The 23,634-nt window shown below is 40.4% G+C and overlaps 1 protein-coding gene across 1 annotated transcript in view; it reads left to right on the top strand.

Moving 5' to 3' along the window:
• Positions 1 to 11,433: 11,433 nt before the first annotated feature.
• LOC124165620 (follistatin-A) overlaps positions 11,434 to 23,634 on the top strand; it is a 303,111-nt gene continuing 290,910 nt past the window's right edge. The window contains exons 1-2 of the mRNA XM_046543088.1: positions 11,434 to 11,756; positions 13,825 to 13,928. Of these exons, the coding sequence (XP_046399044.1) occupies positions 11,734 to 11,756; positions 13,825 to 13,928 (127 nt within the window). The 5' untranslated portion in view covers positions 11,434 to 11,733. The remainder of the gene's footprint in view (positions 11,757 to 13,824; positions 13,929 to 23,634) is intronic.

The following is a 23,634-nucleotide window of genomic DNA, read 5'->3' as shown; positions in this document are numbered from 1 at the left end:
GAAAACACAAATAATCGAATAAAAATGAAAATTTAGCAATAGCATGTATTAACTAAACTAACTCGAATTTCCTTATAAAAAAAACGCTAATTTTGACCCGTGATGGATTAGACTTTCGACGGATTCGGCAGTATCCTTATTGCACTCGCATTTTTAAATTATAAATTACGCAAATTTTTACTGTATTGGCACTTCCATGTCTTAACTGCATTTAAATATTGTACTTTGACGATATTGGTATTAATATTTTATTACTTATTTAATTATATATATATTCTGAATTATTAAATATTCTGAAAAGTTCGATACTTAAACTCAAACAAGGTGTTTATTTATGTAAAAGGTGTAATTTATGTATGTAAACTTGGATCAAGGATCGCGAATATTAAAAATTTTACGCGAAATGGTAATTCTAAATATTACTACGTATTATATTTTTATTACATTATAATTATTATAATGCACGATCTTTTATGTGCATTGGGACTATCACTAACACCGTAAGGATTTCCACTGATGGTGTTCATATCGACCCAACGTCCATAAATAATTCCGATTCAACATGCGATGAAATTCACTTTGCTATCAGTCCTCCTAATCATGTTAATACTGTATCAAGCGTCGACTGCATATGCGTTAGTTTTTTTATTAGATAACGTAGTAGTTACATTATGAATTGGATGGTTGAGGCAGATAATTTGTGGAGATCCATTATGAGATATGAAGTGAAACACTTTGCACTTTCCACATAAAATCGTCGGAATTCGGGAATCGTCGGGAGTCGGTATGACAGGAATTTTATTATATTTAAACCGCAAATTTGATTTTTCGATGGCAAAATTCGTAAATTTACTGCCGAGCCCTACCCTCGCTACGCCACTGGATATTGGGCCTTACTGTTTCATCGACGGTTACATGTATTTCGGTCGGCAGCTACTAGAGAGGTTTAGAGAGAACACTGGCGGCTCCTGCGATGCTAAGCAAATGTTTTTATGTGGAAAGTGCAAAGTGTTTCACTTCATATCTCTAGTTAAATTACCTTGACGCAAGTAAAAAAAACCCAACCACTTTCGAGATTTCCCGATTCCTTCAAGTAGCACGGGCTCCCTTTGCACTTCCATCCGATCCCAAAACGTCACCCATAGAGTCTACAGAGGTTTGACAAGCGGCCGGGACGCTTCCGTATCCCAGACGGTATTTGAACCCGAGAAGCCGACATGGAGGGATAAGCGGAGGGTAAGAAGACCTTACTCTTCCCCCCTCCTTAAGAATCGTTCTCCTAGCTCCCCCCAACATCTCAGAGAGGTCGGTAGTACTTTAAAACGTCGGGCGGGGGCGGGAGGCCGTGATGTCGAAGGATGTCCGTGGGAGCAAATGAACCGGAAAGGGACGTGAGGGAGCTAACGCATGTGTGAGCGCAAGACGGTGTTTTTCTTTTCGAGAGAGGAAAGGAGGAGACGAAGCCATGAGACGGAGAAATGCTTGGTGTCATCCTCGGCCAAGTCTTAGCAGACTTAAGCGCGGGGGTGTATAAGGGAAGGGGAGGAGGGGAGAAAACTTTATATTAAACAAATAGTCACAAGTCAACCATGTCGTCGGGTGGTAACATCAGCACAAAAATATAATTAGTCCGAAATATATTACAGTACATGTCGTCGGGTAGTAACATCAGCACAAAACTATAATTAGTCCGAAATACGTAACGGTGGCTAAGTTTTAACAACACGTACCTGAAATTCAGCCGGTTTGAGACAGGTATATTAAACAAAGTGTAACAACATAAAAAAATAAAGTACAGGCGAAAAAAACTTTATTTGCAAATGAATGCTTCTTTTTCAGTTTTACGAACTTTTGGTTTTTACTTTCAGTCCACAAGTATAAAATAACTTTTTTTCTCTCCTGAAAAGTTGCTATTTTTGAGATACGTGTTGTTAAAACTTAGCCATCGATAACTATCAGTGATACGTGAAAATCGTGTATGCGATATATGCGATATTGAAGCGATACACGTGAATAAATGCGGCATAGTCGGGATGACAGGACTTTTATTATATTTAAACCGCAAATTTGATTTTTCGGTGGCAAAATTCGTAAATTTACTGCCAAGCTCTACCGTCGCTACGCCACTGGACATTGGGCCTTACTGCATCATCGACGGTTACAAGTATTTTCGTCGGCAGCTACTAGAGAGGTTGAGAGAGAACCCTGGCGGCTTATGCGATTCTAAGCAAATATTTTTTGCCATCTGTCTTAGAAAAAACTGAGTTTGGTTATGCTGCACTCCACAAAATCTGGACACCAGTTAGCATCGCGGATTCAGGGAGGCTTTTCACACAGTAGAATCTAGTTGTGACAGACAGGCGAAACCGATTGAAGGAAGAAAGTTTTGAAACTTGTTCAATGTTGATTTCCAAATAGTGTAAATGATATTCAGGCTACTAGCATAGTTTTTAATTATTTACTTTTTGCCTAATTCCTTAATATATTACTGTTATACCCCATAATTATTTAAACTACTTCGTATTTTTTTAAAATAATTGTGTTTCATCACACTTCGTAAACCACCAATGTTCGAGTTTTAGTGAGAAAAGCTAATTGTAGTTGATTTCATTACTTATATATAGATAGGTAGGAAGTGGATGCGAAGTTTACCTGGCCATCTAGTAGCATAAATAAACCTGTCCCCATCATAAATATCATTGGTAATTATGCACTCGATAGTGAAGTCACAGTAGAAACCGGTAGAAATAAAAAAAATTGTACTATTCACGAAGTGTTATCATTGCTAACATATTGGGTACCTTCGATTAATTTAAACCACTGCCAGAGAGACAATTTTTTTTGCGAGAACGGATGCCACGAATATTAAAACATATTATCATCATGTCGGACTCTAAATGTGTTGTAACCCACCGCGAATTATAATGGGTTTACAGAAGTCGCCACTTGCGTCGCTGACAGACAAATTGATCCGAATTTCACGGGGAAATAGGGTATAATTAGGGGTGTTAACAGAAATTTATACACATGATGATGAGACCTATGAAATTTATTACTTTTCAATGCTAAATAATCTCATTTACAATAGCAGTATATTGCAAAATATTGGAACGAAGTGGATTGCATTGCACACATCACCGCTCCGCGGACGTTTTTGAAAGCCGATTACAATGCGAACGAAGTGGCAACAGAAATCAGCCTTCTACGAAGAGAAATAGGGTAGTTTCCTTCACCAAAGAAAACGAGAGGCATTGATTGCGATTCATCGCCCACCATTGGTGTATTCATAATATACAAATTATTTGGTTTTAGAAATACCGGTTTTGACGAATGGCAATGCTCAATTTTATCCTCATTTAAAAAAAGGCCAGATTGGCGCCCATACTATGCCACTCCACGTGACGTCACAGGGACCTAGTTTCTATTCAAGTAGATAGGAGTTTTACATCGTCTAAGATTACCAATGCACGCATGAGGCACAGAGCTCAGGGAAACATCTCTTAATAATCACACATTAAAAATACCTAAGTTCGGAAAGTTTTCTTCGCTTGATAAGGTATTAATAAGTCTTATTTAAGTCAAGCGCTACCAGCTAGCAGGGTACTCCGCTACCTGCCAGCATCCTGCGTCGTATCAGCGCTCAAAGCCTCGCCCCAAGGTCACCTGACTTGCGGCAGCGGGAACCAGAACGACGTCACACGGGCTTTTCCCGGCATTCATACTTAGCCGTCGCGTTTTCGCGCGCTTGAAAATTTTCACTTTTCATTTAATCGCGAAAAATAGATATCGTCATTTAAAAATCTAAAAGCGTGAAATACGTACTCCAGGAGTACGTACTCCACTACGTACTCTTTCGATTGAGGCAATAAAAAAATAATAGGAAACCACCCTATTGGTCCTCCTTTATGCAGTCCCCTTCGGCGGAGACAAATCTATGAGACAGACAAGTGTTTGGAGTCACCCTCGGCTTAGCAGACTTACACGCGGGGGTGGAGAAGGGTAGGTGGTGGAGGAATGGCTTGGTGGGTGGGTGGATGGTAGTCGGCCAATGCCTTGAAGGTATCGAGATGAAGAGAGCGGGTAGGCGGGAGTGAGGGATGGGAAAGTGGCGGGGGTTTTGCCGGGGAGGAGTTGGCTCGTCTCGCTACGTTCCTCTTGAGCCGGTCACGTGTAGCACACACCCGGGTCCCTTTGCTTCCCGCTCCTTTTGAGGGGGGGGGGGGCATCATCTTAATACCGCGGGATCTACTGAACGACTCGCACCACGAAATGGAACATACTTTTGCGATACTATCAAGATCAGTTTTAATGAGAGAAGCGAGTGGAACATTTTCCAACACCATCGTCGGTGACATACCTATTTGCATGGAAAAATTTGTTAAAAAATGATTTGTGAAATAATTTATCATATATTATATTAAGGATAACGGGACTAGCAGCGGTGATATCTTTACGTAGTCACCCGCAATTCACAAATTGTGCGAAAAATCACGGAGAAAAATCATTCGCCTTCACCAGGATACGAACCCGGATCCCCCGATTTCTAGTCGAGTGCTTTAACTATTAACTTTAACACTATTAATTAAATAAATTTATCATACATATAATGACGTAATTTCATTAATCTTGTTCCGTGGTAATGTTGTGTTGACTTAGCTCTGAGGCTCCTGGAACACACCAATTTTGGATGGCCGGTAAAAATCGGCCGTCCACTTTCCAATAGTTAACCATTGGAGGGCTTGGTAGCTTGCACACTTACCGACCATGACTCGGTAGCGATAAAAAGTCGGTTGATCACGACGACCAAGCAAGTGAACGTTTTTAAAGTTTGAAATCCGGCGTACGTGTAAGCAGCGTTCCACCAATAAAATATTGGGCAGTTTTCTACCGGCCTTCCGAAATCTGTGTGTAAAAGAAGCGAAACTTTGGCGGTAAAAGTTGACGAAATATTATTTGAAAGACCAAATATCAACTACGAAATGCCTATCAATTATTGAAAAAAAGTGGTCAGTAATTATAACATGGTAAAATAATTTAAAAACTGAGGTACATAGCGATTGCCACTTGGATTAAAAAGAACAGAAAAATAATGGAAAGAATATGATTTTGACTAAAATTGTAAGAAAAAATTATGAAATTTACACTCTTCTGTCTATTTCGCAAACAGATTCACTTTGTACCATTCACTATAGAGGTAGGCGATCCCGATATCAGCCCATACGTAATATTGCTTATATTTTCACGTGAGAACCCCAATCACGGCATAGCTAACTAAGAGCTGGTTGTTTAGGACATTGCATGAGTTGCGCCAATAATGAGGCGTGTAACACTAGCGGCCCAGGGTACACTTCCGCTGATTTTTCATCAAAAAATTTGTCTCTCTGAAACAAAGTTCTGGCCTATCAACGCATCCACTATTTACATGTTCGAATTTTAGACTCATTACAAAAAAAACAGCATTACTACAATCGTTGCGATAGGCTTGTTGGTGTAACTGACCTCTTAGATAAACTCGGATGGGAATCTCTATCAGACCCTAGCCTGAAAAACAGACTAAACCTACTATATAAATTCAAGAGCAGTGAATTTTCTGACGAAGTTAGGCATATCTTACCAGCTTCAATATAGTATGGTTGATCAGATCATATAAATAAAAAAGAGTGATAGACTGTAGAACAGCCAGATTCAGAATATCTTTTTTTCCACGAGCAATAAGAGATTATAACGGCAGCAATAAAACTCATAAATAGATTAGATGACTTGTAGTGTAGCCTACTAATCTATGTAAAAATTAATGCATGTTTATTAATTTTATTATTATTTCTAACTGTATGTTTTGAATGTTCTAGCTTCAATGGCAGATAACCTTAATGAGTGGTTGGCAAGTTTTGCCCTTGCATGAATGTGGTAGTATAATTTGTTAGCATGCGCAACGTTATTTGGACTGTGTGGTGTGCATGTGGGAATCCAATTTCATGCTGGTGATTGATCACCCCCTGCCAAACACCCTGGATGTGGCTCGCGGGGCATTATGTAGATGTAGATTGATTTGGACATAATAGATCGGGAGTCTGGATTCATCCAGGGAAGTAATGGTTCCCTTAATCGCACGTGGTCAAATTTGACACACTGAGTTGCCCCCAGGCAGGAATCTATCAATCAAGGTTCCAAGCAATTTGCACGAAACTGAAACATGCGTTCAAGGACTTTCAATTCTTTACTAAGAAGCCCTTGCTTCATTCATCATCACTTTCATCCTCTAACACCGTACTCACGCGTAGGAACACGCCATGAATGTCACTCTTCCTTTTAGAAATCAACAATGGTAACTCCATGGTCCAAAAGAATTGAAAATTTCACCGATATATTAATTCTTTGATGGAGACTTATGAAGTCTTTTCAATACTGACTGATCAAATACACTTAATTTTCTTGCCGTCCAATGCCGTCGATTGTCGAAGGCTTTCATGAGCCGGGAAGCATTTGATGAAAAATAATGAATACCCGCAATAAAAAAATATAACCAATAGCGACAATGATTAACCATCAATAACAGCTGATTTTTAACAATCACCATTTTAAGATAATCAAAGGTCGAAAACGATTTGTTAGCACTTAATTTCTCAATTTTTTAAAGAATAAAACTCCTCGTTTTTTGCACTTTAAAATATAGGGAAGAATATAAAAAATTATACTTAGCAACTGTGCTTTTATTATAAAAAATACTTAAGTAATGTCGTTATTTGGTTTTAATTCATTATCAGCTCCTCATCTCCAAGAATTGATACAAAAAAAGTGAGACCGTTTGTATTGAAGTATTCATCAAGTTTAACCTGGCCATTAATGTTTAAAAAAAAGTGCGGCACCGCTTACACGACATATAACCTTGGATAATATGAATATAACCTAGGTATTTCACATCCAGTCTACTCGCTTATTGACCCGTTTCGATGTCATCAAATCATTATCAGAATAATATAATCATCAATGAATCGGTACTTTTTCAACGCCATAATCATATTGGGCACCTTGAAACCACAGTTTTAGTTAGAAGTGCTCAGCGTCCTTCGACCTCTTACCAGTACTTTCCCCCTCACCAGCTTACTCAAATCCATTATCCATCATTATGCCAGCCAGCCAACCCTCCCCCGCAATTTCACCACCCGCTACTCAGACCCCCTCCCATCGGCAACCGCAACGTCACGACATAGTGTAGTTCACGTTCCGCTCGCCGGCCAGTTTCATGCCCTTGTGACGAGGCGGCCTTAAGAGGGGTCACTACCTCGGTGGAATGCGTTACGCTCAAAATGTTATAGCAGCGATCGGTCAACCATTTCTCCGCGTAAGTGAAAGTATATAATATAGAATATCATAACTCCGAGATTTTTCGATAACGTCGTGCAAATACCAGTGAAACATGTATAAATTGTATTAAGAGTTTTAAATGATGTAATTGAGTAATGGAGTATTACATGATGTTTACATTCGGTGATAAGAGATAATATTTCCAGCTATTACGTAATATTCAGATTCAGATATTTTGGATTCGCGTTGCATGAATATACGAAGTAACAACGGGGAAATAAGTTTGTTCCAAGGGGATTTTTTCTCTCTCCTTGTCATCGCTAAAATGAACAACAACTCGTAATGACTTTCTCTCTCTTACCCGCGAAAAAAAACCTAAATGATTTAAGAGCGCCATGGGCAAGCCTAGCTAGCGAAATGGGAAACAGTGAAGGTAAGCAGTGCTACTTTACATCAAGATAGTGAGCCCCCCAGTGGCGTAGCGAAGGGGATGTCAAGGGGGTCCTGACCCCCCCAAAACATGAAAAAAATTATTTCCTTCATAAAAGAAATCAAAATATTGAAAAATCATGAATTTAATAAAGATTTCTTTGACAAATAAAGTTTTTTTTAGATCATGAAAAGTGTTAACATTGGTTTTATACCCTCTACTGAGTACCCTATTTTTTTTATTCCTCCCCCCCTAGTTTTGGACCCCCCCCCAATCAAAATATCTAGGTACTCCACCGGAGCCCCTCTTAAGCCCCATACCCAGCAACATGGCTTAACTTGGCGTAACGAAGGACTTGAAAGCTCATTTCAGAACACCTTAATTTGGCGAAACATGCGTTTATATCAGCCAAACCTATAAGGGAAATATTTTACCATCACAACTCGGACGTAGTTTCAATCAAGTAATCCAATAACTACATATCTATTACTTTTATTCTTGCATTAAATTTACCCATTACTTGTAACTGGCTGTTTTCAATAGAAATATGCGCTTCTCTCGGCTAAAACAGGTATATTTCAAGTCTAATCAGTTGAGGCTGTTCTCAGTTTTTCAGTTTCTTAACTAAGCTAAATTTAGGATAGTTGAGATGCAATCAAAGTGATCGTAAAAAGAGGGTCACTTGATTCACAAGAACAAGAAATGGCGTTAAAATAGTCATTAGTGAGGAAAGATCATATATCTTGAAATGAAACAGTAGCAAAGAACTATCTTAGTGTTTAGGGGTATCGCTGCGTGGAGATGTCACTGTTCACATACCTGGCCTACGTGAACAGTGACAGCTGAACGCGGCTGCACCCTTAAGACCGAGATAGTGCAGCGATTAATACTAACCGCGGAAGGCTACCTTTTAGAAGTAACAAGGAAGATTTTTTTCCAATCGAGAGCAGAGGTAAATATATTAAGACTTCTAAAATCGATTTGACGATTGATTGATATGCGGTGTGTGATATGATTGAAAGAAGTGATCATTAACTATCTGGTTCGTGAAGAGTCGAGTTACGTCAAATTAAGATGCTGTGAAAGTGGCTTGTGCAGTCAAAAACAACGTATTTTGGTTCACAAGAACTAGAAATGGCGTTACGCACGTTAGGATAGTCATTAGTTGAGAAAAGCTCATATAAACATTGAAATGAAACAGTGACAAGGGAGCTAGATTTTTCCTATTGAGACAAATAATAACCACCTTAAGCCTTCTAAAATCAATTTCAGGATTGATTGATGTACGGTTTGTGTTGTGAATGGATTAACGAGAAAAGCTCATATAATTCTTGAAGGAAAACAGTGGTAGGGAGGATAGTTTTTTTCCAATGGAGGATAATAACAACTATCTTTAGCCTTCTAAAATCGATTTCAGGAATGATTAATGTGCGGTCTGTGCTGTGATTGAAGGAAGACGTCTGGTTCACGAAGAGTCAGGTTACGCCAAGCCAAAGTTGTGAACGGGGCTATACATATTAAGCCGGCGCGGGCGGCGCGGCGGTGAACGGCTCACGCCCACGATCCGCGGGGCATTCACGGGCCATTCACCGCGAATCCGATCAGCAGCGGGGAGGGGGAGAGGGAAAAGAGGTACACGGTGCGCGATTCGTTCAAATCCCCGCCAGCCGGGGCGGGAACCGTGCCCAACCGGTCGGGCTGTACTCCCACAGAGGGAGTCTTTGGCCGGTTTTAAAGTGGTTTGCTGCACTCCCTTTGATTCCCCAACCACAACCATTGCATCCCACTTTATCGAGGCGGCAGAGCGTGAGGGACGACTTTTGTTTCCTTTACGAAACCAATTTATTCGGAAAGTGAATCTTTGAATAGTCTTCCACGGTGCCTCCTCAGTTTCATACCGAGGCCCGCACGCGTGCGATAAGCCTCAACGTCCTCACCGCCGATAGGTATATACTATACTTGTATCGGAAGACTTTGAAAACTCGGGACAGACGGCGGAAGGTCAGTGACCCAGCTCAATGTAGACGGGAAGTCAAACAGTGAGCGAGTTCTTTTGTGGCTTTCCGATACGGAGCCTCGCTCGATAGCGTATCAAGCGTCTCTCGCGAGATTTGAAACGTAGTGGGTAAGCTAGTTTACATAAAGTTGTATTTCGAGGACACCGGCCGGGTTTTTTTTTAGGAACTAGTACTCGTCTTGGAGATCCGCGCATGGCTGTTCGGCAAGTAAATCTCCGCGACAGTTAGCAGACGCGAGCGGTGGTTTCTTCGAACCATAAATGGCGACAAATACCGAGGTAAGTCCATGGCTGAAAGGCTATCATCATCTCATACTCGGTGGAGCTGTGTAACATGAAACTAAATCACATAGACTCTGATTTTGCATGTTCCACAAATTTTCATTGCTCTAATACAGGTTTTGAGGGTGCTTTGATCCTTTAATGTTTTGTCTCTATGAGAATGAAATATTGTACAGTTTTAAAATCTGGGTCAGAATATTAAAAATTTGTGGAACATACACTTATTAGTGTCTCTGTGATCATGTTTCACAGTAGCCCTTTACTCGATGATTTTAAAAAAATATTACAAACTAATTTTAAAAGACAGTTATAGCTCTGAGGAAGTCCTCTTCATCTGCTGGAGCAAAAAGGAGTACCCACTGAATGTCGGAACTATTATGCAGTTATTCGTTACATAAAATAGAGAGGTAAGTAACTCTATAATTCAATTCACGCAAGGCTTCGGGTGAGCGGGAGAATAATAGCGGAGTGTCGATTGAAAGCTAGAGGAAGTCAGATGAAAGTTGCGGATCTCGTTCATCTACCGAGCTTTACAGGTAAAGGGATTTGCCCGTATGCGAGCAGTCGTGAGCTTCGAATCAACGACATCATCACAGCCGCTGTGCAGGGAGGATGGTTACCGGTAAGATATTGTTCTAGTGTCAAGACTTAGCGCTGTTTGTTGCAGCAATGGTCGACGTCCAGTGAAACAGACTGATTATTTGCTAATTTTCTTTACCGTCAAGGATTTTTCATGCAAGAAACGATTTTCTATTATCAGGAATTGGCTTTTACTTTCATTGTTTCCCGTTAGCTTCTTCAACTAGTTACTTATGTAAAAAACATCGATGTGGTTTACGTTAGCGATTTATTTCTTTTCACTCATAGTCATCTATTTTTCTTTAATTTTTTCCCTTTTAATTATCCTCCTTTCACAAAACTTTGTTACTTTAGTGACTCATTTTTATCAAGATAATATTCATGAAATAAACAACAATTTCTGAATTCAATAGTTGTTTGAACCACTCTGGAGCAATAAAGCTAGGCGGAAATTTATCGCCACCATTTGTAAATACTTACTCGTTCCATCAAGTAACCGATTTTAGGTTAATGGCATGAAGGTGAGATATCACTCGATAGAAAAGCCTCGGTGAATCTTCCCAGACAGCGTTATATTCCCCGCTGCAACCGCTCTCCGATCAACGGCCATCTCCGCGACCGACCTGGCGAGACCACCTCGCGGAGTCGGCGAAGATGACTCAACTGTTTCGAGTTGCGACGAGTGAGCTGAGCTAGCACGGTCGGTGGGAAGGGAATGTAAGCAGAGTACGTGAATAGTTGGAGGAGGAGGAGGAGTGGGGGGAAAAAAGAGCGATTGCCAAGGTAACGAGAGATAGAGAGTAGAGACCATTCCGCCGGGAACCGAGCAGGAGACAGACAGAGAAGAAGAACTTGCGGGGGTGTGGAGGGGTGGGGGGCTGAAAAGCACCACCCTCAACGGAACTTGGCAGATATACACTGCGCGATGAGCGGCTCAAAAGGTGGAGGAGGATTTCTCTGCTCAATCCTCTGGTGCGGGGACGAGATGAGAGTGATTTTTGGACCCTGTGCACGCGGCCAAGATTGAGATGGAACACGCCCAGATCACGCGAACCATCGCATTCCCCATCGCATCGCATTCCCCTTCGCCTGGGACGATCACTAATTGGCTGATTCAGACATGGCATTTTTTGGCTGGCAGTGGTGAGTTGACATACATTTTATTTTGATTGTTTGTTTACTTCAACACTCATGAAGAAGGATTTTACTCATTATTAAGCAATGCTAACATTGGTGCACTACCATCTATCTCCATGCTGATGAAGTCTTCTCGGGAAATCAGCCGGGTCAGGATGGACATTGCTGCCAATGTTTCGACGGCCTTCTCTGCCGTCGTCATCAGAGCGAATGAGGGGACTGGTTAGTGCCGCGCATTTACACACGATTGGGGCGGTCAAGTCTTCTGAACTCATATGAGTAAGCTAAGGGGAAGAAGGACACCAAAAACGGACCGATCACAGAAGACTTGACTGCTCCAACTGTGTATATCAGCCCGGCACAAACCAGGCCCATCATTCGCACTGATGACGATGGTAGAGAACGCCGTTGGAACGTTGGCAGCAATGTCCATCCTGACCCGGCTGATTGCCCGGAAAGACTTCATCAGCAAGATTCACCGGGAAAGCACCACATCCTTTACCTATCTCCATTTCTGCCATAACCATTAAAGTTCCTTCAGTTTCTTGGAGTTGTTTTTCTTGGCAAGTATTTATCTTTTGGTCTTCCTTGTATTTTTCTTTCTATAAAGTTTCTCATGTAATTATTGTCTTTCAACAACGTTTGTCTACCGGGTCCTTTACGGGGGTACTAAAAATTTCTCTCACATCTTCTATTCTTCGGTGCACCTAGCCGTATCTAGCCATATCCATCTTTATGATCTTGATCCTAGAATGTGTACGCATCATTATTAAAAAAAAAAAAAGTTTTTCAAAGCTTTCATGTAGTGTCATGAAACAGTTATCTTGAATGATAAACAAAGATATCGTAATGCCCACAAATTTTATTTAACAGAGCACGACAACATTTAGCAACACGACACCAACACGCGTTTCGATCGCCTGATGATGATTGCAGCGGTAGTGCCTGATGATGAAGGCAGTTCAAACACGTGTTTTGAGTTAACCCTCGAGAGGGCGCGCTGGCGTATAAAGTTCGCCAATCTACGAAAATCAAGGATTCTAACATTGCACGTACATTCTGGTCTAAAATGACCTCCTGTGTTCTTACATATGTACTTTGATTGTATACAAATAGTATGAGGGTTCAGGGCGAACCCTTCGGGGATCCAACGTATCGGGGCCGGGAACCAATCCAGTGGCTTATACACCCGATCCCCCGGGGAGGGGCTGGAGAGGAAGGGAAAAGGAAAGAGGCGCCGCCGCGATAGGAGTCCGACGACGCCTCTGGGAAAGGAAAGGTGAGGAAGGAACGGGACGGGGAAAAACACCTCAGCGCTATAGAAGCGAAGAGGGCCCTACTATATTTGATTGCATTCACTGCGAGTTTTCAGAGCTCGAAGTATTGTAACTAATTTATTTTCAGATCGGCAAGAGGAACCGACAACCGTGGCGCACAAAGTACGCCGCGTGACCGGTCGTGCACCTCGTGCTTAGCCTATCTTGAATGGCCTCGTCTATTCTTACAATGTCATTATGACTGTCTCTAGCGTGATTTTTTAATTCACAAAGTATTGTAGGAATTTTATTTTTTAGATCGGCAAGAGGAATCCGACAGCCGTGGCGTATAAATTACGCCGCGTGACCGACCGTGTACCACCTTTGCACCTTCATATCAGTATTACCTATAAATGTACAAGCTTGAAATAATTTCTACAAATTAAGAAAAATTTTAACAAAAATCGAGTGCAACCATATATAAATGTATGTATCGTGGACAAAGTATGTCACGCGCCCGGTCGTGTAAATATATATATAAGGCGAACCCGTTCGAGGGTTGAATAGCATTAGTGGGCAGTACGATATCTTTCTTTATCGTTTTATAAGCTCTTCTACAATATTTATCCCGACAATATTGACGTCATCAGTTACCATTGTTATCGGAACCTTTGAGAAGCTGGAGTTTTGATGCAGTCAGCAGGTTATTGTTACTTGGCAGGCCCATTTATCTGTTTGTATTCACTCAGAAATTTAATCTATTTCTCTGTAGCCACTAATTCAAAAGTATCCCTTGCATGAGGGAGATGTCCCGGCAGTCTTCCCTTCGACGCCCGGATCACCAGCCAATATGACCCCGGTACGCGACGGGGAAGGCGGCAACCCACGAGGAGAGAGGAAAGCCGGTTGGACCACGGTCACAGTAAGTTATTTCGGCGAGCTGGCGGCATTAAAGGAGTGAGGGATGCTAAAAAAGATGGCTCGACTGGGTACACAGGTGGGGTGCAGTGTCTCAAACCTCTCACCCACGCATTGTTTGGCCTCGAAACTCTTCCCCCAAGGGAGTCGCAAGATCTTTTTCTCCTTGGCTACTAGCGCTCCTGGGGGACGCGGTGACGGGAGAGAGAGAAAAATGCAAGTTCAATGGTGAGGGGTTGAGGCCGCCACTGTCTTGGAAGCGCCATTTACGTTTGAGTACAGCAAGGAGGTTGTGAATATCTGAAGACGCTGTTTCCGAGTTTTTGGCGTGGTTAAATTTCCGCCATCTTGGATTGACAATTTTTGGACTCAGTCTCCGACTGATATTTTGAGGTGGCTAAGATTTGTTCTAAAAATGAACTAAATTAAGTTAAAAATGCTACCATAATCATGATTTATTATTTTAATATATATTTATTATGTATTTCGCCGGTGATTGTCAAAAGATTTTGCTCATCGTTCGTGATCCTTCTATTAGGTAATGTATAAACTGTGTGTCTGCTAGCCACTTTACTGGTGGGGATATCCTTGAAAATATACTTTATTATTGTATTTGCTAATTTCCGTTGGCTATAATAAAATTCAATACCTGTGTTAGTGCACGTAAATGATTAGTTTACTCTCGTAAAATTTTATTTTCATCTGAGCTGGTTGTAGAACGTAACCGTTGTGATTGATAAAAAATTTTCCCTGGGAAAAGATATTTGAGTCATAACTTCGCGATGGCAAGCAATGAAGTAAGATAAAAAAGTGTACATCGTGCGTTCCATAGTTTATTTTAATGTATTAACGAGTTATGACCAAATATTTCACCAAATAGTCAGCATTGACCCTTATGGGATTGTCAGTGTTTTGGTCAAGGTGGGCGTAGCTTGTCCTACCCAAACACCCCCATTCCGGCCACACTTCTCTCCACGCTCGAAAGCAGTGGTTCCCCCTCCAGATATTTACAGCCTCCTTGGAACACAGATGCATGCCTCAGAAGAGGAGTGAATAAGAAGACTCAGTTTGCTTAGCCCATTACTCAGGGGCGGTCTGGCGAGGTCGGCTGGTCGGCAAACGCCAAGGGCCCCGAGCTCAGGGGCCCCCACAATGCTCGAGTCTATCGTGAAGCGTGTAATGAAGAAAATGAAAGGTGTAATGAAGAAAAACTCAGAAAAAACGCTTTTTTCAATTGTACAATCCTATGTTTTCATTGGTTGCTTCATTTACAACATACGCAGGGTCAAAAGATTACATAGAATAATAAATAAAATAAAAGGGCTAGAAGATAAAGAAACCTTATGCTTTTTTGAAAGGGTTATTCGATAAGGTTACTTTAAATTTTTTTCGACTTCATTGCGGTTTCAAGGAACAATTTCACTAAATAGATAATAGAACTGTAATAGGTACATAATTAAATTTTATAAGCCGTGGAATTCTAAATTTTTGCATATATTTGCATATTCAACATTTTTACCAACGTTTCAACACATTTTTTATGCCTTCTTCAGGGCTTTAGCGTGTGCTTAGGGCCCTCTTGACTCTTACCCTCACTCTTACGTTTCCAGGCCAAAGTTAAATCGTCAAAGTCTCACAAATTACTCCAATAAAATCACATATTTATTTTCATCACGGACTGTTTGAGTAATTATGAATTTTTGTTATTATAAGTTTACTTGGAAATAATTGACCATAGTGAATTAATGAGATCGGTTTTATTATCTACGTATAGTTCTCATGTGGATTCCTAACCATACACCTTTTTTAAATGTCTCCAAGGCTGTTCCGTCTGTTAGCAATCTCCGCGCTTCCAGCCAGTTGTCTACAATAGCTTAATTAGTGTGGCAGAATGGTAAAATCAAACCGCTGGCGAGATGAATAACGAACTCCGACGGTCGATAAGTTAAATACGGATTATTTAAGAAGCGTACATTCTAGCATCCGACATTTTAATGCCATATTCATCATATTGGTGGCTTAACGATCGCTATGATATAAATTGGCCTTGGAAATATGATTTGGATTAGAATTATTGGGATAGCTTAAGTGCCGAAAACCCACAGCCCATATTCGTAGATGCGAGTCATTGCTGCCGTATGATTGGTAAATGACGTTTTTATAGTATCCATCATATTGGAGCCAATAGGGTAGTTTCCTTCATCAAAGAAAACGAAATGCATTGATTGCGATTTGCGAAACCCAACATTAGTGCATTCATTACATACAAATTATTTGGTTTTATCCCAGTTGAGACGAATATTAATGGTCAACTTTAACCTCATTTGAAAAAAGCCAGATGGCGCCCATGCGATGCCTCTCCACGTGACGTCACAGGGGACCAGATGCTATACGAGTAGTCAGGATTTTTACATCGTCTGAGATTAACAATGTATGCATGAGGCACAGAGCTCAGGAAAACATCTCTTAATAATCACCTATTAAAATTGCCTATTGTCGGAAGGTTTCCTTCATTTGAATGGGTATTAATAATTCTTATTTAAGCCAAGCGATACCTGCTAGCAGCCTGCATCGTAGCCTCGCTCATAGCCTCATAGTCTCGCACCAAAGTGGCCTTACACACAACAGCTGCAACCAGAATGAGGTCACACGGGCTTTTCCCAGCATTCACACTTAGCCGTCATGTTTTCGCGCGCTTGAAAATGTTCACTTTTCATTTGATCGCGAAAAATAGATATCGTCATTTAAAAGCGTGAAAACGTACTCCAGGAGTAATAATCTTTCGATTTAGGCAATAAAAACATAATAGGAAACCACCCTATTGCTTTGAAATTAGCATTGAGAGTGCAGTCAACATCGTAGCGACGAGGAAATTCTAGGCACCAGCGCCGTAAATCCAAGAACGTAACCTTTTTCCTTATAGGCCAATAAAATGAAAAGTATCCACTATCTTTCGATTTAGGCAATTAAAGAAATGGGAAACCACCCTATTGTAGAGGACGATCAAAGGAAACGTGGACGCCTTCGTAGGCCCAACATATTACTGCTCATCCTTTTCACGTCACGTGCCCCAAGAATCATCACAGCATGTACAATACTATGAACAGCGTCGCGAATAATGTGACGCTGAAAGACCCAAGGAGTTATCGCCCTATCCGTTCGCTGTTGTCCCAAAACATTTCCTCGCTAAAGCCGTCCGCTGTACAAATAACCGCTACGGGACTTCAGATGCTCGTGCTAATGGGTTTGTTGCGATAAAATTGCCTCAAGCCATCAAAAAAATACGTTGCTTTAAGGGCTGTCTCACTGTCATGTGACAGATGACCGAAACGCTAAGCGGACACCTGAAAAGTATTCCTACATCTTTTTTGCACCATGAAAAAAATCACATCTAATTTTCGTCTTGGACATTATACATTTGTATACAGGCCAAAATTAAAACTTAAAATTTACTTTCCACACAAATTTAATCAGCAACCTAGTAGTCCATAATTACACCCTGTTCCTTGCAAAGTCTTGTCATACCTTTTTTCGATGCATTTATTACGTATTTAAAAAAATTTAGCTTCATTAATGCCTATAACACAATCTTGAAAGTAAAATGAAATGCTATAAACTAAGCAACCGTGGAAATTCCTGTTTTGCCGCCTGCTGAACCTATAATTTTACTAAAATTATTATTATTAAAGAGTTGCAAAATGACGAACGAGAGGGGACTTAAAAAAAACCGGACGACATTTAAAAAAAAATCAGAATTTATTTTTGTGTGTTACAAGTGTTAGTCACCTTCGAAGTAATCCCCATTAACACTGATACACTGGCTCAAATGTTTTTTTTTTTTTTCACAGCGCGAAACACCTTTGGTTCCCGTCCTTTCCGATGCCTTTCAACGCCTCCTTCGATTCTTTTTTCACCTCCGGCATGTCATCAAAACGTTTCCCTTTCATCACCCTTTTCATATGGAGGAACTAAATGAAATCGAAGGGTGGGATATCTTTAGAGTAGGGTGGGTGAGGACGCGGTGTCGTACGTTCTTGTTTGCTAAAAACAGTTTGATCCGGAGTCGGAAGCGGGGTATGAATTTCGCCGCGATCCATCTCATTTGCAAATCTTCAGCGAAAATGAGCAGCACTGAATTCCACGAAAGACCATATTGTTCTGCGAGCTCATCCCTATCTATCTCCTATCCTCATCAAAAAGGGATGAGGATAGGAGACCATGAGAGCATGAATTTTTCCACGTTTTTATCAGTTCTGGACGTGTAAGGCCGACCCGGGCGTTGAGCATCTTCGATCGACATAACGCCGGGTTTGAATAGTGAATACCCCTCGCACATCTGGGTTCTTTTCAAGGCGTGTTTTCTTTTCTAAGCTGTACACATAATATCAGCCGCGTCCGAAAAAATTTTACCGAGTAGAACACAAAACGACTGCCTGCTTGCTGTTCTCGAATATCAGCCATTTCCAAATTCGAAGAGATCGAAAAACTCTTCGAACGGAAACTGTCAAAGGAACTCGACACAACCGTATGTATAAGCGCCATTTCATATACTGACTCACAGTGGGAAAGACTAATCACTCATGCTGTGGGATAATCCAAAATTGTAAGAGAACCACGATCAGCGATTTCCAACGATCGACTGGACATATCAATAAATCAATAATCAGCACTGAAATATGGGAAATGGATATTCAATAACTTCGTCCATCAGTGGTAGAAAAGACTCACTCAAAATAAATAAGGCATTTGAGGACTAGTATGTACAAATATCAACATGAATAATAAAACTTTCACGAATTGAAGCCTAATAAGCTTGGCTATACTGATAGTACATACTGTAATTCGAAGTATACTGATTTTTGTTAGCTGTTTCCAAGATACTCACCTGGATGCTGGACATGAAACTCTACGGTCCGAAATTAAACGCCAATAACCTCCTAAAGTTAGACTATGGTAAAATCTTATACATCATATGTTTCAACGGCCATAGTTGACGGTTGAGATGCGTAGAAACCAGGGACGTGCTAAAAACCAAGAGGATATAGCCCGTTTCGTTGAAGTTTGATTTTCGCTACCAATTTTGGACACGTTGAATATGATTATCGAAAATAATGCATTAATTCGAACGGTTGAAAGGTGAAAAATGTGCTCAAAGGTACATACCAAAAATCTCAAATGATCTAGTAAGCATATAAATAAACCAATAATCAGCGCTAATGGCGTGTTTACACAGTACATGAACACGTACGAGTTAATTTCTAAACGTATGAACGCGTGAATGAACACGAAAGTACTCCGTAAAGCCTCCCAACTTTCCGGATTAATGAACAGAAAAGAGAACCTGTTCTAATTTGGTTCGTGCATTTATAATTGTTCCGTTCCGATCCACTAAAATCGTTCGGCATTCACACTCGTACGTGTTAACGTACCGTATAAGCAGGCCTTAGAATATGGGTTTTCAAAACTGTCGGCAACGCGGCGGTAGTGTACAGCGATCCATTCACTCTCAACATTTGCTATGGAATATGTAAAATTTTGAAGGAATGCATTAATATTAATGATTTTGATAATTTATGGCATGTCGATTGGAGAGGAGAGAGTCAGCCAACCATCTTTTATTAAGCACCCAATAGTTTTGAAAGTTTAGTAATGAGCATTCTTCACATTCCTTCTGGTCCGAAAGAAGGGTTCTTCAATAGGACTGAGACAATTGACGCAAGATTTTGGCACAACAGCTAACTGCTCTATAATTCTAAATATAGTGCCAACTAACCCAGTGCTCAGATTCAATATCAGCTGCCAACTGATTTCACAGGATGCGTCAAAATTAATTGGAAGTTAAAGCGTGAATTGTGATAACTACAGCCCAAAGAGAGTCTATAATTATTAACACTCCCAAAAACTACCATTTTATTCCCAGTACAGACGTCAATTCTGCTAAAAATTTTAAGAATAACTTTAAATTTCTAAGAACTTATTTTTACTCCACCAAGAGTTTTCAACATATTAACTCCCTCACTGCGCCACTGGTATCTACCAATAACCTTTATTCGGAATTTCTCAAAATACTTGGAGGTTACTTTAATGGACAGAGTACGTAAATAAACACGTTAGTCCACACACAGGATAGCTTTTTAATAGCATGAGGGTGAAGTCCGCGTAAGTCACCACTAATTTATAGCGTGAGAAGTGTCTCAGTCGAGCCAAGTGAGAGGGGCAGGGGTTGTTTTGGAAAGAAAGGGAAAAGAGTTTGGATAGGATAAACAATGCGAGGGAGAGATTGGAATTCCAAAAACTTGGAATGAAGCAGTCTCGCGGCCGACTAAAACTAATACTCGTCAGCAAGAAGACGATATAAGACTTACATTCGGAGCATGCTTCTTTCAGGTAAAGAGATGTAAACGATGACAGCAGCGAAATATTGCATTTGTTTTTGGTAAAACTCTATGTCTTGTGCCAGATGATGGCTTTATGAGCCGAAACGTGTAGTACGCATCAAATAATCGTGGAAAAGTGAATCTACCTTTCAATAGGGTGGTTAACTATTTTTTTATTGCCTAAATCGAAAGATTATTACTCCTGGAGTACGTATTTCACGCTTTTAGATTTTTAAATGACGATATCTATTTTTCGCGATTAAATGAAAAGTGAAAAATTTCGAGCGCGCTAAAACGCCACGGCTTAGTATGATTGCCGGGAAAAGCCCGTGTGACGTCATATTGCTTCCGGCTGCCACCTCGTGAGGCCACCCTGGTGCGAGGCTGTGAGCGCTGCTACGATTCATGCTGCTAGCAGGTAGCGCTTGGCTTAAATAAGGATTATTAATATCTTATCAAGTGAAGGAAACTTTCCGAACATAGGCAAATTTACTAGGTGAGTGAAGCCATAACAATAAAAAAAACGTTAAATTTCAACAGAGAGGACGGATGCCTCCCTCACAGTGCCGGGAAAAGACTCATCCAAGAGACAACCAATAGAGCAGCACCCAGTCAGCCCACGTTTTGTAAGCGAGTCAGAAACCGCACGGCGATACCTTCTAGCTGAAGACGCCGAGAGGATAGCTAGGGAAACTGTAGTCGATAAGCCAATTGACCCTGAAGAAAACCCGAGAAAAATGCAGGGATCTAATTTGTAAGTTGCCATTTCAATTATTTATGAGAGAGTTCGGATAAATTATCATGTGAATCAGACTTAGTGAAAAATAAGCGCAAAGGACTATGATCAGTTTCGAATATCTTTGCTAGTGGCCCAGTCGTGCAAGCTCGGAGTGTTTCGAGTGGCGTCGCGGCAGGAGGTGGGACCTTGAACACTAGGGATGTGGGATGGAGAGGGAAAGATGCGGGCGTTGCCATATCTTCTGAACTCTTTAACGCCCAATGTTACTTTGAAGCAACATATATTTTAATGACTTGAATTTCATAGAGGGTGCATGATATTAAGACAGCTTTAATATTGCTCGAAAGCTGTATCTTCGGAGTTAATATTTACGTCACAAGGTGATGCTTTGTGCGAATCTCGAATTAATAGGGGACAATGAAATGAGGTATGCAGAACGATTGAAAATTTTTCCTGACATCCTTGCTGTTAGAAAGATTTTTTTGTCATTGAATATCGTTCAATCATATTTTACGCAATGTATTATTAAAATAAATGCTTGAATTTAACTATCTCAAAAGACAAAGGCTGGTGACACGGTGTCTATTACCTTTAAATTTGATCCGAAGTTTCTGTTGCTTCAAAGCAACAACGGGTCTTCAAGGAACGATGGATAAATCTGGTGCATTTTGGAATTCCAGATTAACAATTTGGTGGTTCTGTTGGCACATTCTTAATATTTAATCTTATTGAGTAAACGTGAAGTGCAGACGCCTGCAAAAGGAGAAAGACATGCTGACATCCTAAAAGAACTCAGCTATGGCAACATATCTGAGTAGAGCTACGACTAGTCGTCTCGTCGCGACTCCATCGACTTGACTTGAGGTGATGAGTGTCGACATTTCTCGAATAACAACCATTAAAATCCCACTACTTATCATAAATTTGACAAATTGTATAAATTGAGGCCTCTTTTGAATAATATAATATCAACATGCAGCAAACACCCCCCGAAGAGTGACATTCCATTAATGAGCGAACGATTCCTATCAATGGGAGGAGCCAATGGAAACAATATATCTTAGGCAAGCCGTAAACGTAGGGTTTGTAAGTTTTTATGTGATCTGGCCAGTAGGGACTCATGCACGACTTTTAAATATGTACTGGAAAGGGAACCTGTGAAGACGTACGATTGAAGTTTTCGTGCGACGTTGTAATGGCTCTCACTAATGAGTTGTCGGAATATCAAATTTTCAAAATATACTTCGATAGTTGGTTTTCTTCCCTTCAGACAGCGATAGCTCTAAAGGAAAGAGGAATACATATTACCTATGTCTACGCACAATTCACTGTGATAGAATGTGCAATTGTCCTCTGTCCTCAGAGGTGATCCTCGAGTCATCTGGAAGACGATATTCAAACTAGCAAATGTAAAATAATATTAATGATGCCTTAGTTCGATAGTGTTATAGAAAAGCTTTTATTGACCAATATCTTGTGGCTCAGTGCAGTATACTTCTGCATCAGTGCAAAATAAAGCACTTCAGGCATCGAAAAAGTTTACATCTGAAATAAATATTTAATACGTATAATCTTCATGGTAAATTAATTTAATAGCAATAAAAATGAAATATTTGATGGTGTGAATAGTTAACAATAGTTGCATCTTGAAAGAATTCATTTTGAATGAGATACTAATTAACAGCGGATTAATCTGAAAAAGTTCCCAGTGCTGCTCTGAAGCAACAAGCTGTAAAATCTACGTGAGTGAGGGAAATTTGAAAAAACTACATTAACCAAAAAAATTAAAATAAAATTCACAGAAAAACATAGTGGGTTTTGAAGGGTTAAACGAATTTGTCATTGAATGGAAACGAAAGACTTTCTCAAAAAAACTCTCCCCAACTAGCAACATGACTACCTTACTCACGAGGCTTACGCCACGTAGATCTGAATTTCCCGGAGGCTTGGCTCCGTCAATCGCATTTTGATTGATTTTCAGAAAGTAACGTGCTCTCCGCCATCAAAAAATTTGGGCCTGCCTCTCAGTCGTAAAGATATTTTAAATGAACTACAATAACAAATATTTTGAATATTGTCATGGACCACATCAGAACCGTTAAAAATATAATAGCAAAAAAATAGCTGGGAAAAAATATTCGATACAACAAGGAAAAAATATGGGAGTAAAAATATAAACGTGGACAGAGCGTAGGCTTAAAACCATCGGTAACCATTATTTTTTAAGAGCCATGCACAATAGCAAATTATGTAGGTAGTAGCAAATAATCTTTAACTTTTTAAAACTCGTCACTTGTCAGTCGAAAAGAAATTTGAAATGAACTAAAGTCAAAGCGGCCATCGTAAGTTGATCGAAGTTGAGCTATGTTGGGCATGGACTAAAGTTGTATGAGTGAGCTACGGCAGAGCGATTTCGAAAATATATAGCTTTCCGATTCATTGCATGGACCAATCACACTTTAAAACGGTGGTGCTCTTGCCTGCAGTACCTGCAAGTGTCAGGCAGGCTAAACATGGGGTTGGCACAAAGGATCACGAAAACTGTGCCACGGGAACTAAAAAAATCCCGCCACAACCATGCAATCAATTAAGCG

This window comes from Ischnura elegans, chromosome 9 (genome assembly GCF_921293095.1).
Source record: "Ischnura elegans chromosome 9, ioIscEleg1.1, whole genome shotgun sequence".
Classification (NCBI taxonomy): Eukaryota; Metazoa; Arthropoda; class Insecta; order Odonata; family Coenagrionidae; genus Ischnura; species Ischnura elegans.
The sequence above is the reverse complement of the archived record's forward strand: the minus strand, read 5'-3'. Positions and strand labels throughout refer to the sequence as shown.